This window comes from Embiotoca jacksoni, unplaced genomic scaffold (genome assembly GCF_022577435.1).
Source record: "Embiotoca jacksoni isolate LCO1_2020_lvr unplaced genomic scaffold, fEmbJac1.0.p SCAF_67, whole genome shotgun sequence".
NCBI lineage: Eukaryota > Metazoa > Chordata > Actinopteri > Embiotocidae > Embiotoca > Embiotoca jacksoni.
This window is the reverse complement of record NW_027185422.1, coordinates 1,418,322-1,437,698: the sequence shown is the minus strand read 5'-3', so window position 1 is coordinate 1,437,698 and position 19,377 is coordinate 1,418,322. Positions and strand designations below refer to the sequence as shown.

The window sequence follows — 19,377 nt, the reverse complement described above, 5'->3', positions numbered from 1 at the left end:
TTCAACTCAGACAAATGGTGGATGAAGTATTCAGAACATTTATTGAAGTAAAAGTACAAATACAGCAAAGAAAACAAAGATACTCCATTACAAGTCAAAGTCCTTAATTAAACAGCTTACTCAGGTAAAAGTACAGAAGCGTTAGCAGCAACATTTAGTGAAAGTATTAAAGTAAAAGTGCTGCTTTGTTCCCTCTGAATAATCTATATTACTATATATGAAGCAGTGAAAGAATTCAGCTCCTTTATTTCAGAAAAAGTTCTGATACCAGACTGAAAATACTAGAAGTCCTGCATTCAAAACCTTGTTGAAGTAAAAGTATCGTCAGCAAAAATACACTGAAAACACAAAAAGTAAAAGTACACACGAAGCAGAAAATGTTCCCTGTTAGTGTTTTACTATTATATATCTGATGTTTTTAGATTCATATTGCTGCTGGATTAAAGTGAATTTTACCGTCATAGTCACTGAAGGTTTTGCTCATTTCAACTACTTTATATATTGTTGATTTGTAAAGCGTCATATTGAACCAGATCATCACATATTTGGAGCGTTGCTGTCCTGTGAGAACCACGTATCTAAGAAATAAACACCTTTTCAGCTTTGTCAGGTTTTTTAAAATAGTTAATTTAGCAGGAGAAATATCTCAGTCCATAAAATAACATTTAAATCTCTTTAGTTTATCAGAAAATAATCTAATTCAACTTCACCAAATTTAGAGATACGTGGTTTTCACTACAGGAACGGTGTGAAAAGAGCTTAAAAACAATAATAAAACATATTAACATGAAGATAACAACTATCAAGAAGACGTCCAGGTGACGCCCATAATGCTTGATTGACAGCAGATCTTTGTTCAGAGCAGAAACGCCTCAATGATGGAGAGAAAATGAAATGGAAAATGAAAATGCAGGTTTAAACCCACTGAAACCTGAAAGACTTCAGTTTATTTCAGTTTACAAAACTCAGCAGAGTTTCCAACGGAGACAATCCCTAACCCGAACCCTAACCTGAACCCGAACTCTAACCCTAACCCAGCGTGGAGCGGCTGAGTGAACGTGGTCTGGACTCTGTGGAGGAGAGTCATGGTCTCAGAGACCCTGTAGAAGGACAGAGTACCTGCACTGTGATCCAGGTACACCCCCACTCTGGAGGGTGGAGGACCTGAGACGGGAGTTTTGATGTTGTTGTACCAAAGACTGTTATTGAAACAATCTAATGACCAAGATTTGTTATTAAATCCAAATCTACTTTCCATCACGCTCCCTGTTCTGTTGATATTCTTGTATGCGACTGCTACATCAACTCCTCCTCCTCCTCTCCTCTCCACCTCAAAGTAACAACGTCCAGTCAGACTCTCTCTACTCAGGACCTGCCAACATCTACTGAATCTGTCTGGATGATCAGAATAAGACTGATTCTGATCCATTACTGTTACTTTTCTGTTCCCATCAGATAATAACATCTGTCTGTATGCTGTGTTTGGATCCAGTGTGATTTCTTGTGAATATCTTAAGAATCCAGCTCTGGTCTTTGGTCCTGGTTGTGACAGTAAAACGTCCACTTCATTCACTGACACTGAGATCTTCTTCCATTCTTCATCCAGAACTTGCTGTAGTTTATCTCTGGCCTCTGACACAGCTGCTGTCACATCCTGAAAGTAGGTGAGAGGACGGATATGGATGCTGGATGAGTCTGTAGGCTCACTGAGTGCTGACACTGAGGGGTAGTTGTGCAGGAACTCGTTGTGATCCTCTGTGTGAGAGAGCTGCTCCAGCTCGGTGTCTTTCCTCTTCAGCTCAGCGATCTCCTGCTCCAGCTTCTCCTGAAGCTCTTTGACTCGACTCACTTGGGTTTCCTGCTGGGATCTGACCTCCTGCTTCACATCGCGGCTTCTTTCCTGGAGGAGACTCATCAGCTGGGTGAAGAGCTTCTCGTTGCCCTCCAGTGTTTTCTCAGCAGACTGATTGATGTCCTCCACCTCCTGCTGAAGCAGCTTCACATCTTTCTGTCTGTCCTGGATTTTCTGCTGGACGTTTCCTCGACTCCCCTCGAGCTCTCTCTGCCTCTCGGTCCTTTCTGCTGCAGCTGAGACGGTGTCGTGGTCTTTATGTTCCTCCACAGAGCAGAGATAACAGATAATCTGACGATCGGTGCGGCAGAACATCTTCATCACCTCGTCGTGAAGAGAGCAGATGTTCTCCTGGAGCTTCTTGGAGGGGTTCACCAGCTTGTGTTTCTTTAATGGAGCGGCATCATAATGAGGCTGAAGGTGTTTCTCACAATAAGAAGCCAGACAGAATAAACAGGACTTGACAGCTTTCAGTTTTCTCCCAGTGCAGACATCACAGGCCACATCTTCAGGTCCAGCATAGCAGTGATCAGCAGGAGCAGCTTGGAGTCCAGTCTTCTTCAGCTCCTCCACTAAAGCTGCCAACATGGTGTTTTTCACCAGGACAGGCCTCGGTATGAACCTCTTCCTGCACAGAGGACAGCTGTAGACTCCTGTCCCGTCCTGTCCGTCCCAGTGGACTTTAATACACTCCATGCAGTAGTTGTGTCCACATGGAAGAGTCACCGGATCCTTCAGTAGATCCAGACAGATGCAACAAGAGAAGGTTTCTCGGTCCAACTGAACTCCTTTCTGCTCCATTTCACCTCTCAGCAGCAGTGACTGTGTGAGTTTCACTTCCTCAAAGATAAAACTGGTTTCAGCTGATTTAAATATCATGTGACTCTGCAGCCAATGAGGACGTCAGCTCTTAGACTCCACCCACGTTGGCTCCGCCCATCTCCCAGCTGCAGATCTGATGGAGGGAACAAGGAAACGTGACAGACTGCAGCTGCTGAGTTTGAGAGCAGTTTTTTTTATTCCTCCTCAAACTCGTCGTCTCGGCTGTGATTCATGACTAAGTTGAAGTTTCCCCCACAAACTGAGACGCCCTCTGTTTCTGCTGCTGTAACATGAAACAAAGATTTGAGGATCTTTGTTTTACCTCTGATAAGTTCACTTATTAGTCTCCAGGGGCAACGAGCGCTGTCAGTGGGCAGAGTGCTCCCTCTGGTGGCCATTCTGGAAACAAGCAGCACCATTTAGTCTAATTCAACTCAGACAAATGGTGGATGAAGTATTCAGAAACATTACAACAGTATTTAGAACAGACGACAGAGTTGTTGAAGTGTTCAACCACCTCATTTAAAGAGCACTCATGATTATATGGTTCAAGGAGTGTCTTTTGAACCAGAATTTGCCCTTTAGTTGTTGCCATGGTTACAATCACATCATAAAGTATACAGCGATGGTCAGAGAAAGATAATTCACGTCCTGAAACCTGATCCACGTGTAACCCTCTTGTTATCACCAAGTCCAGGGTGTTACCCTGCTGGTGGGCGGCTTCCTTTACATGTTGGGTCACTTCAAAGCTGTCCAGTAAATCCATCAGCTCTGGAGCTTTGTGGTCGTTCTTGTTATTTACATGAATATTAAAGTCTCCGTTCAGAATGAACCTGTCATATCTGGTGATACCTGGTGAGATCGACTCTGAGAGTTCCTGCAGAAATAGTGCCGAGTACGTCGGTGGCCGGTAAACTGTGATGATCAGTACTGTTGATTTACCTTTCAGCTGCAGAGCAACATATTCAAATGATGTCAAATCAGCGAGGTCGATGTCATTACACCCAAACTGTGGTGAAGATCACTGCGATCCCTCCTCCTCTCTTGTTCTGTGTAACTGACTGATAACATTTATAGTGAGGAGGACAAGCCTCTATCAGAGTTGCTTCACCAGTCGTGTTGTTAAGCCACGTTTCAACCAGGAGCAGAAAGTACAAAGTCTTATCGATGATGAGATCATTAACCAGAAAAGATTTATCGGTCAAAGATCCGACGATAAAAAAAAGGCAATTTCATCTGCAGGGACTCTCAGACTGGAGAGGAGGCTGGTTGTGGATGAACTTTGACAATTTTGAGATCGCCGTCTAGTAAGATAGTAATTTAGGTTGTAGGTCGGCGCCGAGAAGTCTGGATCCAGTGAAGTTCAGATGAACTCCATCAGGTTGAAACGCTCCTCACGGTTCCACAAAGGGTTAAAACTGTCAATCAAACGTATCCCATGTTTGAGGCGTGTTGACGTCAGCCATGTTTTCAGGATCAGGAGTCCACTGAACGATTCACTTCCTTTCTTGCGCGTCGGAATCGGTCCGGAAATAAACGCGTCTTGTGATCGATGGTCACTCAGGGTTTTCAGCAGCAGTGTGAAATCTTTTTCCAGAGTCTCAGAGCCCGTTCTCTTTTGCAGGATGTCAGAAGAACCCGTGTGGATCAGAACCCTCAGACTTCTTGGACGAGTCCAGAGGATAACTGGGAGGAGCTCCGTTAACTCCTTCACACTGGTGGTATCCAAACACAGATTTTCAGCCATTTTAACGTGCTTGGTGATGGCGTCCTCCATCAAAATACCGCCTGGTGTCTGAGGGACCTGAACTGTGTCTCTTCTGGCTCTTGATCTAGCAGTGGTTTTGAGGCTGTTTCTCGTGCTTCCATCAGCCTTGTTTCTGGTGATGTAATGACCAGTTTCCACAGACTTAGTGTCATCACACACTTCATGAGTCAGCAGCTCATACCTGTTGTGCAGGGAGAGTTCCAGCGGTGGAGTGAGCGTTGGAGCTGTGTTCCTCATGTGTTTGTTTCTGTGGTGGATAACATCAAACTGAGCCCTGGATGGAGGTGATGTTTTGGGCCTCGCTCCAGTGCGATGTGTATTTAAAAACTCTCAGATCATATTTGCTCCGGACTTGCCTGAATACTGAGATCATTTCTGACGTCCTCCCGTGTTAGTCCGCTGATATCTAAGTGGTGGACTGCTGCTTTAACAATGATCTGAATCCTCTCTGGTTTGGATTCGACCTCCATCGTAGCATTTACTACCCCCTGCTGTGAAAGTGACCAGCTTTGTTTGTGTTTTGTAAGTCAACCGTTGTTTCCCCCTCGTTTTGTCTGATGGAGGACTGCTGTGGCTCGTTTTGCCGGCTTTACTTCTTCCATCGGCTCCTCCACTCTGGCTGAACCTCTTCACTGCCTCTGCAGAGGTGGTTTTATTCTGCACCTTCACCTGCTGTATTTCCCTCTCCCCTTTCTCAATCATTACTCCACTTACTTTCTTTTTGGATACGGTTTCTATCCACTAGTGATGGTGAGATGAAGCCTCATGAGGCATCGAACCACTTCAGCCAATTGGTTCTAGAAAGGGTTCATTTCTCGAAGCTTCACGTGAACACGAAACCACCTGCTGGCCAAGTGTATAATCACAGGCAGCTGTATCTGAACCACATCATGTGATGCATTGAATTTTTGTGTCTGTTATGGCTGTTGGGAATGACTATGAATTACAAAAATGTATGACCAAATAATTTCTGTACATAAATTATCACATATGTGCATAATAAAATATTTTTTGAATGTATTCTGTGTGTAAATTTTCCCAAAATGGTCGTATCATATGATATGGCAGGTTGTGTAATCATGTTTTTCTGTCACTTTAGGAAAATGTCATGAGCTTAAGCAGGCAGAGGACAGTGGAAGTGTTTGTGGAATGAGGAAGAGGGGACTGAATATGCTTGTGTAACTTGGACAATGATGTACAGGACAGGGGACATTTTATTCATTTTTATTCAGAAATAACAGTTTCTCAACAGTTTTTGGTTTTGTGGATGTCCACATGTCAGAAGTAAGGCTAACAGCAGCCACCTTTTCCACTTTAGCCTTCTCCTTCTCCTTAGCTGACTCATACTTGGCCTCCACCATGGCCTTCAGAGCCTCAAGGAAAAAACATATAGTGCTGAACTGTGAGACACAATAAAGTACTCATTTGTTTCATGCATGCACCCATACATACCTGCCTTGTAGGGAGAACATAATTAGGATCCAGTTTGGACACAAATGCCCTGAATCCAACATCATCCACAATACTGAAGGGCTGTGTGTCCTTCACTATCATGGAGACGAGGGCTTCATCCAGCTCTTGTTTTCTGGTGGCTGGTTAAAAGAGAATAAATACAGAGTCTGTTACCTGTCTTTATTTGCACAATAAACAAAAGTGAACAGGGAAAAATTGTGATGGTGCATTTGTAATATTGTAATGACTTACCTTGGCTGGGTGAAGCTCCAGTTTCCTCCTTATTCTCATGCAAGGCACGGTAACACCTCAGCATGGATGAGGTGTTGTTATTGTACCCCAACTCCTTGGAGCACAATAAACACCTCACCTTTGAATAAAATAAGAAACTGTGAAAAATACAGTTCTTGATAAGCAAACCTAATGTGTCTGAAATAGAGTTAGATTTAGCTTATTAGGAGTTATCAAATCAAAGTGTTCCCACAGGGGAAATCCTCCTCTTCCTAGCTGGCTCCATCTTATCACCTCCTTCTCTCCTCACTCTCCTAAATCTCCAAACTATCTCTCTCTCTCTAACTTCTCCAAACTATCCAAACTCTCAACTGACCTCAACTCTCCACCAACAACCCACATTTTGAATGGAGCCTGAAGAGTTTATATTGCTGTCAAACCTCCAGGCAAAATCTGAACCACTTCCTGAAACAGTCACGTGGTACAGCCTGGCAGCCAGGCTTCGGACGTCATCATTTGTGGCTCCTCCCCTAAATGAAGCAAGCCTCGACACGCACTTCGAAGCGTTGGCTCACCTCGTGACGTCACTACTATTCACTACTTTAAAACGACATGTTTCTTTAATCCCGTCCGCTCGCTCTCTTTGTTCTGCATTTCTACACACAATCAACAGGTTTCCATCTTTCCAAACTTTAGCCTCGAGAATATCCTCAATCTGGGAAGTTTTCACCATCCAACTATAGAAAATTCACCCCGCTCCTCACTTCCTGGGAACGAAGACTGAACGCGAGGCATTCTGGGATATGTAGTCTTCAGCTGCAACCAGCGCTGTCAGTGGGCAGAGTGCTCCCTCTGGTGGCCATTCTGGAAACAAGCAGCATCATGTTGTCTAATTCAACTCAGACAAATGGTGGATGAAGTATTCAGAACATTTATTGAAGTAAAAGTACAAATACAGCAAAGAAAACAAAGATACTCCATTACAAGTCAAAGTCCTTAATTAAACAGCTTCCTCAGGTAAAAGTACAGAAGCGTTAGCAGCAACATTTAGTGAAAGTATTAAAGTAAAAGTGCTGCTTTGTTCCCTCTGAATAATCTATATTACTATATATGAAGCAGTGAAAGAATTCAGCTCCTTTATTTCAGAAAAAGTTCTGATACCAGATTGAAAATACTAGAAGTCCTGCATTCAAAACCTTGTTGGAGTAAAAGTATCGTCAGCAAAAATACACTGAAAACACAAAAAGTAAAAGTACACACGAAGCAGAAAATGTTCCCTGTTGGTGTTTTCCTATTATATATCTGATGTTTGTAGATTCATATTGCTGCTGGATTAAAGTGAATCTTACCGTCATGATGTTTTGTCCATGAATCTTTATCTGAGCATCAACTCCTCTCTTCCTGGTGAACAACACTGTTTTATGTGTCCTGGTTAAAAGGATGATATGTAGGTAGCATTCATTTCTACAGGAACACCAACATGTTCAAAGAGAATAATGAACTCCCTCTATACCAGTTAACAAACCCAGTTACGAGGTGATTCTTCATTTCTCAGCGACTTCTCCCGCTACTGACGCTGACCCGTCGTTCAAGTCTTTCCCTTCATCAGTCTGGGTGCTAAATGCTAAATGCTAAATGCTCGGTCCTCAGCAGCCTCTAATTCCCGCTCTGGATCTCCACATCTCACGTGAACTCCGTAGTCTCGCGCGTCTCCCGCTTCGCTGCTCTTAAAGTGACAGTACGACCAAAATAAAAGCAGCAGCTGTCACCGTCACTAACCTGCACGTAGATCACATCTATCGGGGACAGAACCAACAACCTTCCTGTCTCCACTTCGCCCGGCGACATTTAGTTGTTTTTATTCCACAGAAAACTTGAATCTCCATGAAGAAGACCATCTTTCTACCACGTTCACAGCCTCTTGGACTTTTCCCTTTAATGTGCTGTAAAGTAAATTCCATGATTTCCTTCTCAGAACATTTTATACGTTTGAAATGAGTCGCTGAAAGATTCTGAAAAGATAGAAAACTTTGTCGCACTGAAATGTGGATTTAAACTGTTGGACAGTCAACATATCTACGTCACAACAACCTGCTACGTCACAACAACCTATCAACCTCACAACAACCTATCTACGTCACAATAACCTATCTACGTCACAATAACCTGCTACGTCACAACAACCTACTACATCACAACAACCTGCTACGTCACAATAACCTGCTACGTCACAACAACCTATCAACCTCACAACAACCTATCTACGTCACAATAACCTATCTACGTCACAACAACCTATCTACGTCACAATAACCTATCTACGTCACAATAACCTGCTACGTCACAACAACCTACTACGTCACAACAACCTATCAACCTCACAACAACCTATCTACGTCACAATAACCTATCTACGTCACAATAACCTGCTACGTCACAACAACCTACTACGTCACAACAACCTATCAACCTCACAACAACCTATCTACGTCACAACAACCTATCTACGTCACAATAACCTATCTACGTCACAACAACCTGCTACGTCACAACAACCTACTACATCACAACAACCTACTACGTCACAACAACCTATCTACGTCACAACAACCTACTACGTCACAACAACCTATCTACGTCACAACAACCTACTACGTCACAACAACCTATCTACGTCACAACAACCTATCTACGTCACAACAACCTATCTACGTCACAACAACCTATCTACCTCACAACAACATATCAACCTCACAACAACCTGCTACGTCACAACAACCTACTACGTCACAACAACCTATCTACGTCACAACAACCTACTACGTCACAACAACCTGCTACGTCACAACAACCTACTATGTCACAACAACCTATCTACGTCACAACAACCTACTACGTCACAACAACCTGCTATGTCACAACAACCTACTACGTCACAACAACCTACTGTATCTACGTCACAACAACCTACTGTATCTACGTCACAACAACCTATCTACCTCACAACAACCTATCTACGTCACAACAACCTACTACGTCACAACAACCTGCTATGTCACAACAACCTGCTACGTCACAACAACCTACTACGTCACAACAACCTATCTACGTCACAATAACCTATCTACGTCACAACAACCTACTACGTCACAACAACCTATCTACGTCACAGCAACCTATCAACCTCACAACAACCTATCTACGTCACAACAACCTATCTGCGTCACAACAACCTACTACGTCACAACAACCTATCAACCTCACAACAACCTATCTACGTCACAACAACCTATCTGCGTCACAAAAACCTACTACGTCACAACAACCTGCTATGTCACAACAACCTGCTACGTCACAACAACCTACTACGTCACAACAACCTATCTACGTCACAACAACCTATCAACCTCACAACAACCTATCTACGTCACAACAACCTATCTGCGTCACAACAACCTACTACGTCACAACAACCTGCTATGTCACAACAACCTACTACGTCACAACAACCTACTGTATCTACGTCACAACAACCTACTGTATCTACGTCACAACCACCTATCTACCTCAGAACAACCTATCTACGTCACAACAACCTACTACGTCACAACAACCTATCTACGTCACAACAACATATCTACGTCACAACAACCTATCAACCTCACAACAACCTATCTACGTCACAACAACCTATCTGCGTCACAACAACCTACTACGTCACAACAACCTGCTATGTCACAACAACCTGCTACGTCACAACAACCTACTACGTCACAACAACCTATCTACGTCACAATAACCTATCTACGTCACAACAACCTACTACATCACAACAACCTATCTACGTCACAACAACCTATCAACCTCACAACAACCTATCTACGTCACAACAACCTATCTGCGTCACAACAACCTGCTACGTCACAACAACCTACTACGTCACAACAACCTATCTACGTCACAATAACCTATCTACGTCACAACAACCTACTACATCACAACAACCTATCTACGTCACAACAACCTATCAACCTCACAACAACCTATCTACCTCACAACAACCTATCTACGTCACAACAACCTACTACGTCACAACAACCTACTACGTCACAACAACCTATCTACGTCACAACAACATATCTACGTCACAACAACCTATCAACCTCACAACAACCTATCTACGTCACAACAACCTATCTGCGTCACAACAACCTACTACGTCACAACAAACTGCTATGTCACAACAACCTGCTACGTCACAACAACCTACTACGTCACAACAACCTATCTACGTCACAATAACCTATCTACGTCACAACAACCTACTACGTCACAACAACCTATCTACGTCACAACAACATATCTACGTCACAACAACCTATCAACCTCACAACAACCTATCTACGTCACAACAACCTATCTGCGTCACAACAACCTACTACGTCACAACAACCTGCTATGTCACAACAACCTGCTACGTCACAACAACCTACTACGTCACAACAACCTATCTACGTCACAACAACCTATCTACGTCACAACAACCTATCAACCTCACAACAACCTATCTACGTCACAACAACCTATCAACCTCACAACAACCTATCTACGTCACAAAAACCTATCTGCGTCACAACAACCTACTGTATCTACGTCACAACAACCTACTGTATCTACCTCACAACAACCTACTACGTCACAACAACCTACTACGTCAGATCACAGCTGGTTTATATCACCTTCTGCATGGCTCCTCCTCTCTCACGGTGAAGCGCTATAAAAGCCTGCAGGTCATTTGCATAAGAGCTCCTCCCACTGGACTTCCGTTCTACTCCACCTGCTACATACAGGCTGTCTCCCTCCACCTTCTGCTGGATGTCTCCCTCCACCTGCACGTCCATCTTTCCTCGAAGCAAGAACCTCCAAAGCAGCGCTGCATCACTATTTAAATGTCCTACTGATGAAGGAGAAAGAGGTGGATTGATTTCGTGAAGATCTAAAGGAGTCTTTAGGATGAACACCAACAGGCGTCTGCAGGAACCATTTCATGGTGGATAGTTTCACCAACTTCCGCCGGAGACGGACGGAGTTCACGGACACACCGCTCCTCCTGCAGCGTGGAGCCGAACCGAGCTTCACCCTCCCGGCCGTTCATCTCCCGGTCGCACCGGCACCGTCCGCCGCCGGCCGAGTGTCCCAGAGTGTCCCAGAGTGTCCCAGAGTGTCCCGTCCCAGAGTGTCCCAGAGTGTCCCGTCCCAGAGTGTCCCAGAGTGTCCCGTCCCAGAGTGTCCCAGAGTGTCCCGTCCCAGAGTGTCCCAGAGTGTCCCGTCCCAGAGTGTCCCAGAGTGTCCCGTCCCAGAGTGTCCCAGAGTGTCCCGTCCCAGAGTGTCCCAGAGTGTCCCGTCCCAGAGTGTCCCAGAGTGTCCCCTCCCCGGTCCACCACTAAGTCCTGTGCTTGTTATAATTAAACCAGATAACTTGTCCACAGTAACTCTGCTGTATTTAATCCGCGGTTCAAACCTCTAACGTGATTTTATTCGTTGTAGAAGAACTTTATTTTAATGAAATGGGAGCTAACGTGCTAATTAGCTTCTATTGAGCTCGTAGCAGAGTTCAGAGAAAATGTTCCGATAACCGCAGATTGTTTTAAGAGTCTCAATAAAGATCCGATAAGAAACTATAATATATGTAACTCTGTATTTTACATGTCGGGGTGATGGTGGACATGGACCAGAGATCTAGTCCTCACATTAATGAGGGGTGGAGGTGGAGGAGGAGGAGAAGGTGGTGGAGATGGAGGAGGTGGTGGAGATGGAGGAGGAGAAGGTACATCAGTGGAAGAGAAAGACTGTCGGCTCGACCTGAGCAGCTTGAAAGTTTGAATTGATGTGATGTAATTAATTAACATGCGATATAATTAAATAACATGTGATGTGATGAATTAACATGTGATGTAATTAAATAACATGTGATGTGATGAATTAACATGTGATATAATTAATTAACATGTAATGTAGTTAATTAACACGTGATATAATTAATCAACATGTAATGTAATGAATTAACATGTGATATAATTAATTAACATGTAATGTAATGAATTAACATGTGATGTAATTAATTAACATGTAATGTAATTAATTAACATGTGATATAATTAATTAACATGTGATATAATTAATTAACATGTAATTAATTAACATGTGATATAATTAATTATCATGTGATATAATTAATTAACATGTGATATAATTAATTAACATGTAATTAATTAACATGTGATATAATTAATTAACATGTAATTAATTAACATGTGATATAATTAATTATCATGTGATATAATTAATTATCATGTGATATAATTAATTAGCATGTGATATAATTAATTAACGTGATATAATCCAGCGTTGTTCATGTTGCAGTCGTTACAGAACTAAATCAACTCCTCCTCTCTTATTATCTCCACTATTGTAATGCAGGTCGTTAGAAGTACAGTGGTGTGAAAAAGTGTTTGTCTCCTTCCTGATTTCTTATTGTTTTGCATGTTTGTCACTTAAATGTTTCAGATCATCAAACAAATTTAAATATTAGTCAAAGATAACAAGTAAACACAAAATGCAGTTTTTAAATGAAGGTTTTTATTATTAAGGGAGAAAAACAATCCAAACCCACATGGCCCTGTGTGAAAAAGTGTTTCCCTCTAAACCTAATAACTGGTTGGGCCACCCTTAGCAGCAACAACTGCAATCAAGTGTTTGCGATAACTTCCAATGAGTCTTTTCCAGCTGTGGAGGAATTTTGGCCGACTCATCTTCACAGAGTTGTTGTAATTCAGCCACATTGGAGGGTTTTCCAGCACCAACCTCCTTTTTAAGGTCATGTCACAGCATCTCAATAGGATTCAGGTCAGGACTTTGACGAGGCCACTCCAAAGTCTTCATTTTGTTTTTCTTCAGCCATTCAGAGGTGGACTTGCTGGTGTGTTTTGGATCATCGTCCTGCTGCAGAACCCAAGTTGGCTTCAGCTTGAGGTCACAAACAGATGGTCGGACGTTCTCCTTCAGGATGTTTTGGTAGACAGTAGAATTCATGGTTCCATTTATCACAGCAAGTCTTCCAGGTCCTGAAGCAGTAAAACAGCCCCAGACCATCACACTACCACCACCATATTTTACTGTTGGTATGATGTTCTTGTTCTGAAATGCGGTGTTACTTTTACACCAGATGTAACGGGACACACACCTTCCAAAAAGTTCAACTTTTGTCTTGTCAGTCCACAGAGTATTTTCCCAAAAGTCTTGAGGATCATCAAGATGTTTTCTGGCAAAAATCAGACGAGTCTTTATGTTCTTTTTGCTCAGCGGTGGTTTTGGTCTTGGAACTCTGCCATGCAGCCATTTCTGCCGAGTCTCTTTCTTCTGGTGGAGTCATGAACACTGACCTGAACTGAGGCAAGTGAGGCCTGCAGTTCTTTGGATGTTGTCGTGGGGTCTTTTGTGACCTCTCTGATGAGTCGTCGCTGCTCTCTCGGGGTAATTTTGGTCGGCCGGCCGCTCCTGGGAAGGTTCACCGTTGTTCCATGTTTTCTCCATTTGTGGATAATGGTTCTCACTGTGGTTCTCTGGAGTCCCAAAGCTTTAGAAATGGCTTTAGAACCTTTTCCAGACTGATAGATCTCAATTACTTTCTTTCTCATTTGTTCCTGAATTTCTTTGGATCTCGACATGATGTCTATCTTTTGAGGATCTTTTGGTCTACTTCACTTTTTCACACAGGGCCATGTGGGTTTGGATTTCTTTTCTCCCTTAATAATAAAAACCTTCATTTAAAAACTGTATTTTGTGTTTACTTGTGTTATCTTTGACTAATATTTAAATTTGTTTGATGATCTGAAACATTTAAGTGTGACAGACATGCAAAAAAATTGGAAATCAGGAAGGAGGCAAACACTTTTTCACACCACTGTAGTTGGAGACTCACTGTCTGCTGTCTCTGGTGTCCAGTTTTACTTCCTGTGTTACAGCTCAGGGGGACAAGCTGGATTTGATTGCATCTGTATGTTTCACTCATTGGACAAATAAATTCTGATTCTATTGTGTTTTCTTAAAGCAGGCTGCTCCGTCCACCAGAGAGACAGAGGACCAGTGGGACATCATGCATAAAGTCACCGAGAGGTTGGATGTCAGACGGACCGCTTAGTGGGGAAAAGAACTGCAGCCAGAGGACTGTCCTGCAGAACGCTGAACACCTTCCAGTGAGGGGGCGGAGCTTCAGCTCCTTCAGGACACGCCCCCTCAGTCTCAGGGCAGAGAAGACTGATGATTTTCTCACCATTTCAAACCCTAATTTAACAAACTTGTCGGTGTTTTTTTCCATTCAAATTTGGATGGGTAGTTAACAGCCCATACTTCTGTGGTGTGATAAACTTAAAACTCATTTTCATTTCTACTTTACAGCATCTTTAATGTGCTTCGTGTTCTTCCACGGTGCTCCATCATCAGCAAAAAGGGATCGTCCAACATCACCCTGAACTTGAGAGGAAACATCATTTATCTCTTTAATCCGATGACATGTTCTGACACATATTCCTATCATATTTAATTTCATCAACAATCCCTCCTTCCAAACCAAATCATGATGCCTTTTCCACATCAAAAAACACATCACTGACTCCTTATTCACTTGAGCTCTTTTTAAATTTCTGTTTCTAAACAAATAACTGGGTCCATAGTTCCTCTACCTTTCTGAAATCCACTTTGATGAGTTGGTATCATTCTCCCTGGTTTCAAAATAAAATGTGAATCTGTCTGTAATCATTATTTCCATAATCTTATAATCTTAACTAACCTGCCGTACTCTTCTAATTCCTCTCCTGCTTCTAATCATCCCCCAAATCTGATCCAATAACTCTTCCAGATTTCCCTCTTTGCTTTCAGAATGATTTTTTATGAACTCTCGTTTCTGCTTGTTCGTATTGTATTAAATTCTGGAAGTGATGTGATTTTTCTTCATAACCTAAGAGAGCTTTGTTTCTTTCTGTCGCTGCTCTCCAACACTCATCTGTCCACCAGGGGGCAGCCTTTCTCTTCATCCTTCCTTCACCTTTAGCACTTGTTGGATTTGCAGCTTCCAGCACTGTAAATATTAATTTTCTATCAATCTCTTCAATTTCATCATTTAAATGTATTTGATCCATTTCTCTCTCATATATATATATGTTTTAAAGACCAACTTACCCACTATATCTCCTGCTTCCTCCTTTGTAATGATACTTTACAACATATTGGAAAATGGCCACCACCCACCGATGTTTCATCTTCTACATCCCACTCACACATCCCTGCTAGATTCCTCCATACTATAGTTAAATGTAGTGCAGACGTGTTCCCCGTGTGAACATCTAATCTAGTTTCAAATTCAACTCAGACAAATGGTGGATGAAGTATTCAGAACATTTATTGAAGTAAAAGTACAAATTCAGCAAAGAAAACAAAGATACTCCATTACAAGTCAAAGTCCTTAATTAAGCAGCTTAATCAGGTAAAAGTACAGAAGCGTTAGCAGCAACATTTAGTGAAAGTATTAAAGTAAAAGTGCTGCTTTGTTCCCTCTGAACAATCTATATTACTATATATGAAGCAGTGAAAGAATTCAGCTCCTTTATTTCAGAAAAAGTTCTGATACCAGACTGAAAATACTAGAAGTCCTGCATTCAAAACCTTGTTGAAGTAAAAGTATCGTCAGCAGAAATACACTGAAAACACAAAAAGTAAAAGTACACACGAAGCAGAAAATGTTCCCTGTTAGTGTTTTCCTATAATATATATGATGTTTGTAGATTCATATTGCTGCTGGATTAAAGTGAATTTTACCGTCATAGTCACTGAAGGTTTTGCTCATTTCAACTACTTTATATATTGTTGATTTGTAAAGCGTCATATTGAACCAGATCATCACATATTTGGAGCGTTGCTGTCCTGTGAGAACCACGTATCTAAGAAATAAACACCTTTTCAGCTTTGTCAGGTTTTTAAAATAGTTAATTTAGCAGGAGAATCATCTCAGTCCATAAAAGAACATTTAAATCACTTTAAATGATCAGAAAATAATTCAAAATTCAACTTCACCAAATTTAGAGATACGTGGTTTTCACTACAGGAACGGTGTGAAAAGAGTTTAAAAACAATAATAAAACATATTAACATGAAGATAACAACTATCAAGAAGACGTCCAGGTGACGCCCATAATGCTTGATTGACAGCAGATCTTTGTTCAGAGCAGAAACGCCTCAATGATGGAGAGAAAATGAAATGGAAAATGAAAATGCAGGTTTAAACCCACTGAAACCTGAAAGACTTCAGTTTATTTCAGTTTACAAAACTCAGCAGAGTCTCCAACGGAGACAAACCCTAACCCGAACCCTAACCTGAACCCGAACCCCAACCCAACGTGGAGCGGCTGAGTGAACGTGGTCTGGACTCTGTGGAGGAGAGTCATGGTCTCAGAGACGCTGTAGAAGGACAGAGTACCTGCACTGTGATCCAGGTACACCCCCACTCTGGAGGATGGAGGACCTGAGACGGGAGTTTCAATGTTGTTGAACCAAAACCTGTTCTTGGAACAATTTAATGACCAAGATTTGTTATTACGTCCAAATCCACTTTCCTTCCCGCTCCCTGTTCTGTTGATATTCTTGTATGCGACTGCTACATGAACTCTTCTTCCTCTCATCTCCACCTCAAAGTAACAACGTCCAGTCAGACTCTCTCTACTCAGGACCTGATAACATCTACTGAATCTGTCTGGATGATCAGAATAAGACTGATTCTGATCCATTACTGTTACTTTTCTGTTCCCATCAGATAATAACATCTGTCTGTTTACTGTGTTTGGATCCAGTGTGATTTCTTGTGAATATCTTAAGAATCCGGCTCTGGTCTTTGGTTCTGGTTGTGACAGTAAAACGTCCACTTCCTTCACTGACACTGAGATCTTCTTCCATTCTTCATCCAGAACTTGCTGTAGTTTATCTCTGACCTCTGACACAGCTGCTGTCACATCCTGAAAGTAGGTGAGAGGACGGATATGGATGCTGGATGAGTCTGTAGGCTCACTGAGTGCTGACACTGAGGGGTAGTTGTGCAGGAACTCGTTGTGATCCTCTGTGTGTGAGAGCTGCTCCAGCTCGGCGTCTTTCCTCTTCAGCTCAGCGATCTCCTGCTCCAGCTTCTCCTGAAGCTCTTTGACTCGACTCACTTGGGTTTCCTGCTGGGATCTGACCTCCTGCTTCACATCGCGGCTTCTTTTCTTGAGGAGACGCATCACCTGGGTGAAGAGCTTCTCGTTGCCCTCCAGTGTTTTCTCAGCAGACTGATTGATGTCCTCCACCTCCTGCTGAAGCAGCTTCACATCTTTCTGTCTGTCCTGGATTTTCTGCTGGACGTTTCCTCGACTCCCCTCGAGCTCTCTCTGCCTCTCGGTCCTTTCTGCTGCAGCTGAGACGGTGTCGTGGTCTTTATGTTCCTCCACAGAGCAGAGAGAACAGATAATCTGACGATCGGTGCGGCAGAACATCTTCATCACCTCGTCGTGAAGAGAGCAGATGTTCTCCTGGAGCTTCTTGGAGGGGTTCACCAGCTTGTGTTTCTTTAATGGAGCGACATCATAATGACGCTGAAGGTGTTTCTCACAATAAGAAACCAGACAGACTAAACAGGACTTGACAGCTTTCAGTTTTCTCCCAGTGCAGACATCACAGGCCACATCTTCAGGTCCAGCATAGCAGTGATCAGCAGGAGCAGCTTGGAGTCCAGTCTTCTTCAGCTCCTCCACTAAAGCTGCCAACATGGTGTTTTTGTCCAGTAAAGGCCTTGGTGAGAACTTCTTCATGCACTGAGGACAGCTGTAGACTCCTGTCCCGTCCTGTCCGTCCCAGTGGACTTTAATACACTCCATGCAGTAGTTGTGTCCACATGGAAGAGTCACCGGATCCTTCAGTAGATCCAGACAGATGCAACAAGAGAAGGTTTCTCGGTCCAACTGAACTCCTTTCTGCTCCATTTCACCTCTCAGCAGCAGTGACTGTGTGAGTTTCACTTCCTCAAAGATAAAACTAGTTTCAGCTCTGATTTAAATATCATGTGACTCTGCAGCCAATGAGGACGTCAGCTCTTAGACTCCACCCACGTTGGCTCCGCCCATCTTCCAACTGCAGATCTGATGGAGGGAACAAGGAAACGTGACAGACTGCAGCTGCTGAGTTTGAGAGCAGTTTTTTTTATTCCTCCTCAAACTCGTCGTCTCGGCTGTGATTCATGACTAAGTTGAAGTTTCCCCACAAACTGAGACGCCCTCTGTTTCTGCTGCTGTAACATGAAACAAAGATTTGAGGATCTTTGTTTTACCTCTGATAAGTTCACTTATTAGTCTCCAGGGGCAACGAGCGCTGTCAGTGGGCAGAGTGCTCCCTCTGGTGGCCATTCTGGAAACAAGCAGCACCATTTAGTCTAATTCAACTCAGACAAATGGTGGATGAAGTATTCAGAAACATTACAACAGTATTTAGAACAGACGACAGAGTTGTTGAAGTGTTCAACCACCTCATTTAAAGAGCTCTCATGATTATATGGTTCAAGGAGTGTCTTTTGAACCAGAATTTGCCCTTTAGTCGTTGCCATGGTTACAATCACATCATAAAGTATACAGCCATGGTCAGAGAAAGATAATTCACGTCCTGAAACCTGATCCACGTGTAACCCTCTTGTTATCACCAAGTCCAGGGTGTTACCCTGCTGGTGGGCGGCTTCCTTTACATGTTGGGTCACTTCAAAGCTGTCCAGTAAATCCATCAGCTCTGGAGCTTTGTGGTCGTTCTTGTTATCTACGTGAATATTAAAGTCTCCGTTCAGAATGAACCTGTCATATCTGGTGATACCTGGTGAGATCGACTCTGAGAGTTCCTGCAGAAATAGTGCCGAGTACGTCGGTGGCCGGTAAACTGTGATGATCAGTACTGTTGATTTACCTTTCAGCTGCAGAGCAACATATTCAAATGATGTAAAATCAGCGAGGTCGATGTCATTACACCCAAACTGTGGTGAAGATCACTGCGATCCCTCCTCCTCTCTTGTTCTGTGTAACTGACTGATAACATTTATAGTGAGGAGGACAAGCCTCTATCAGAGTTGCTTCACCAGTCGTGTTGTTAAGCCACGTTTCAACCAGGAACAGAAAGTACAAAGTCTTATCGA

The 19,377-nt window shown here is 42.8% G+C and overlaps 2 protein-coding genes across 2 annotated transcripts; both read right to left on the bottom strand.

The window, feature by feature from the left end:
* Nucleotides 1-18: 18 nt before the first annotated feature.
* LOC138214090 (tripartite motif-containing protein 16-like) lies at nucleotides 19-11,189 on the bottom strand. Its single transcript, XM_069175459.1, has 7 exons — nucleotides 10,466-11,189; nucleotides 10,225-10,373; nucleotides 9,582-10,112; nucleotides 8,645-9,524; nucleotides 7,651-8,327; nucleotides 7,475-7,553; nucleotides 19-2,807 (listed from the first exon to the last, which is right to left on the bottom strand). Exon 7 carries the CDS (start codon nucleotides 2,729-2,731, stop codon nucleotides 947-949), a length of 1,785 nt encoding a protein of 594 aa, XP_069031560.1. The 5' UTR covers nucleotides 2,732-2,807; nucleotides 7,475-7,553; nucleotides 7,651-8,327; nucleotides 8,645-9,524; nucleotides 9,582-10,112; nucleotides 10,225-10,373; nucleotides 10,466-11,189; the 3' UTR covers nucleotides 19-946.
* A 4,377-nt stretch (nucleotides 11,190-15,566) lies between these two features.
* Nucleotides 15,567-18,187, bottom strand: LOC138214079 (tripartite motif-containing protein 16-like). Its single transcript, XM_069175447.1, has one exon. The coding sequence runs from the start codon at nucleotides 18,185-18,187 to the stop codon at nucleotides 16,490-16,492; it is 1,698 nt and encodes a 565-aa protein (XP_069031548.1). The 3' UTR covers nucleotides 15,567-16,489.
* Between the last annotated feature and the right edge of the window lie 1,190 nt (nucleotides 18,188-19,377).